A 3,744-nucleotide genomic window follows, 5' to 3' on the forward strand; every position below is an offset into this window, starting at 1 on the left:
AACTCCTCCTCCCTAGTCCACATATCGTAAAATAGAAATCTTTAAATACAGACTTTCAGAGCATTGCTTTAAGTATAAATACACACATCATTTTTACACAGCTGGACACCCCAGAGAGAGGCTGCAATTCACCAACACATCAAACCCCACACCTTTGGTCATTAAATCTCCCACTCACTGAGTTACACTTTGCAAAGTTTAACCCATGGGGTAAGAGACAGACAGGAACATCTTCTGCAGCCTGAAGGTCACCAAAAACCAAACCCAGTGGAATGGCAGAACTTAGTCTACCTGCCTGGACCTCTGTGTGCAAACTGACTGCAGAGAATGGTAAAAAGGAGGTAAGTTTCAGAGCAGGGAGGGTGAGGATATAGACAGATAGGAGGGAAGGATGGAGATGGGGAAGAAATAAACAGCATAAGAGAGAGAAGCATGTCAGGAAAAGTTGACGAGAAGCATTTCACTGTCCAGAACAATCTGTAAATTTCTGTAAAAATATCCTGCCCCTCGCCACACCTTACCCGCTACCCCCCCCCCCCCCCCCCCCCCCCACCACCACCACCTCCTCCTCCTCTCCTCCCCCCCCCCCCCCCCCCAACAAAACTTCAATTTGTCTGAACCCAGATTGGGGAATTGTTTTGTTCGGTGTGTGACTGATTCCATCCAGACTGTGTCCCCCTCACCCGCGCCCCCACCCAGCAGCCTGTCCCGTGGGTTTTGCCTCCATTTGACTGAGGTTTGATCCTGGGGGTTTCATCTCGTGTTCAGACAGTTACCCAACACAGCTACACTCAGAGGCTGAGAGTTTCTCGACCGTGTGCCAGTGGTTGTTAACATCCAGGAAGGTGACATCTTTGAACTGTGTGGGGCGACAGCAGGGGTCACTGACGATCTTCTCCTGCAACAGGTTGAGGAAGGCAGCTTTCCGAATCAGCAGCGACAGTGTCAGGTCGTGGTTGGTTCTGGCCAATGAGCAGCTTCCGCTGCAATATTTGAAGAGGATAATTTCTTCTGATTGGTAGCCAAGGCCCAGGTCCTGTACCTGGATCTGGAGAGCCCGCAGACGGCAGTTCCCCTCCTCCCATTCCTCCCCCTTCCGGCTCACCGACATTTTCCGTTTTCTCCGTGCTCGTCCGGGGTTTGCCGGAGGTTCCAGGGATGAGGTTACGGTGGGCAGTGGTGAAAGAGTGAATTCCCCATCGGCCTGTGTGTGTGGGACTCTGGCCTCAGCAGAAACTTTCCCTTTCAGAAAAAGAATGTTCTTCTGTCAGCAAAATTATTAAATAATTAATTCCAGGAGAGCGGGTGGGGGTCAGTCTGAAGCTGCCTTTGTGAAAATGCAAACACACTACCTCCCCTCCTCCCCCTCCAGCCAACACCCCATCCCCCCAACCTTCCACCACCAGCAGAGACACTGGGTGTGTGGGGGGTGGGGGGTTACAGTACCGGACTGGGAAACTTGTTGGGATGGTCCTGTGTGCCCAGTGCCCGTGCTCTCACTCTGGGTATTTTCTGACAGTGTGACTAACCCTCCCTTGCTCTGGGACATTGTCTAATGAGGGGGATTCTGACTTTAATCCTCCACAGCCCAGGCAAGACCAATAGGAACAGCCTGTATAAAATAACCAACTCACCCAGCTGCTCAAAGCTAAACCCAACACTGATAATGTGTGACTGAGATAAATGCAAAGTGATGCATTTTGGTAGATCTAATCAGGGCAGGACTTACTTAGGTAATGGTAGGGCGTTGGAGAGAGTTACAGAACAAAGAGCTCTAGGGGTACAGGTTCATAGCTCCTTGAAAGTGATGCCACTGGGCAGAGTGGTGAAGAAGGCATTTGGCATGCTTGGTTTCATCGGTCAGAACATTGAGTACAAGAGTTGAAGTCTTGAAGTTGTACAAGACATTGGTAAGGCCACACTTGGAATACTGTGTCCTGTTCTGGTCACCCTATTATAGGAAGGATATTATTGACCTAGAAAGAATGCAGAAAAGATTTACTAGGATGCTACTGGGACATGATGGTTTAAGTTATAAGGAGAGGCTGGATAGACTGGGACTTTTTTTCTCTGGAGTGTAGGAGGCTGAGGGGTGATCTTACACAGATCTATAAAATAATAAGGGTCATAGATAAGGTAGATAGTCAAGATCTTTTCCCAAGGTAGGGGAGTCTAAAACTACAGGGCGTAGGTTTAAGATGAAAGGCAAGAGATACAAAAAGGTCCAGAGGGGCAATATTTTCACACAGAGGGTGGGTCTGGAACGAGCTGCCAGCTGGTAGTGGTAGAGGCGAGTACAACTTTGTCTTTTAAAAAGCATTTAGATAGTTACATGGGTATAGAGGGATATGGGCCAAATGCGGGAATTGGGATTAGTTTAATGGTAAAAACTGGGTGGCATGGACAAGTTGAGCTGAAAGGCCTGTTTCCATACTGTAAACCTCTGAGTCACTGACCCCCACGCATGCACATACAGTCACACACCTTCCCATGTGCACACACATGCACTCACTGACCCATAGATAGACACACACACACAGGATGAGTGCGACTGTCACTTACCTGGTAGATGTTGAACAGTCTGTGTCAGATCCACATGAAAACTGAGTAGAATCAGCAGCAGAGCAGTGAGCATCATTCTCCCACTGGATCTTCCCAAATCCTCTTCCTAAAGTAACTGAGAGACTGCTGCACTCATTGGCTCCAAATCCTCTCCAGTATCAGCCTCACTGCTATTTCCTTCACCGTTGCAGGAATTGTGCAATGGAACGAGGGAATTGGAGTATTTAAAGCAAATCTCCATCCTACATCCTCACACTGACATATTTCATCTGACATTCCTGGCATGACTACGCTGTGAGGTGCTGGGTCTGAACTGGTCCAAATACCTCAGCTTACAGAACGATGCTGAACCCAGCCCAGCTCCCAGCCACTGATTCATCAGGTACAGGATATGTTACCCACAGAGACCAGGAGGGGCAGCACAAGGGCCAGAGGGCCTGGGGAATAGGGGGTGGGATTGGGGGGGGTGCGAGGAGCGGGATGGGGGGGGAGTGGGGGGGGGGGTGAGATTGGGGGGGGGGGGGGCGGTGAGAGGCAGACGGTCTCACATTCTTAAGCCCCAAGGTGGGGGAAAATGGCTTCCTGATCCCTCCTGTCTGTTATTTTTAAAAGACACTTTCTGAAATGTCTCAGCCATGGCTGATTGGGAGAATTCTTGCCTGTAATATAGCATTGTGGGTTGAGGCATTAGTTGAGATTTAACCCACAATCCAAATGGATCCACCATAATCCAGCTGAGAAGCAGTCCAGACTCAGTAAACCCTGGACAACATCCTGGTTTGGGCTGACAAGTCCATTCACACCACACAAGTATCACGCAATGACCAGCTCCAACAGGAGAGGATCTAACTATCGCTCCTTGACATTCAACAGCCTTACCGACGCAAATCCCCGACTATCAACATTCTGGGGGTTACCACTGACCAGAAACTGAACTGGACTAGCTATATAAATACTATGGCTACCAGAACAGATCAGAAGCTGGGAATCCTGTGGTAAGTACCTCACCTCCTGATGCCCTCCCCCCCAACCCGCCCAATCCTGTCCATTGTCTACAAGGCACAAGTCAGGAGTGTGTTGGAATAGTCTCCACTCGCCTGGATGGGTGCTGCTCCAACACTGAAGAAGCTCAACACCATCCAGGACAAAGCAGCCCCACTTGATTGGCCCCCCCCATCCACA

General features: G+C 49.6%; 1 protein-coding gene across 1 annotated transcript; it reads right to left on the minus strand.

Moving 5' to 3' along the window:
* Window positions 1-661: 661 nt before the first annotated feature.
* LOC145340834 (artemin-like) lies at window positions 662-2,755 on the minus strand. Its single transcript, XM_080185287.1, has 2 exons — window positions 2,563-2,755; window positions 662-1,242 (listed from the first exon to the last, which is right to left on the minus strand). Exons 1-2 carry the CDS (start codon window positions 2,636-2,638, stop codon window positions 773-775), a joined length of 546 nt encoding a protein of 181 aa, XP_080041413.1. The 5' UTR covers window positions 2,639-2,755; the 3' UTR covers window positions 662-772.
* Between the last annotated feature and the right edge of the window lie 989 nt (window positions 2,756-3,744).

The sequence above is a fragment of the Carcharhinus amblyrhynchos genome, unplaced genomic scaffold, assembly GCF_965287045.1.
Source record: "Carcharhinus amblyrhynchos unplaced genomic scaffold, sCarAmb.v2.hapA chromosome_1488, whole genome shotgun sequence".
In the NCBI taxonomy this organism is placed as follows: Eukaryota; Metazoa; Chordata; class Chondrichthyes; order Carcharhiniformes; family Carcharhinidae; genus Carcharhinus; species Carcharhinus amblyrhynchos.

Excerpts from the sequence above, each read along its gene's own strand:
- LOC145340834 (XM_080185287.1), bottom strand. The coding sequence starts at position 2,638 with ATGATGCTCACTGCTCTGCTGCTGATTCTACTCAGTTTTCATGTGGAT. Across the intron at positions 1,243-2,562 it reads GACTGTTCAACATCTACCAG|GGAAAGTTTCTGCTGAGGCC; the intron begins GTAAGTGACAGT and ends TTTTTCTGAAAG.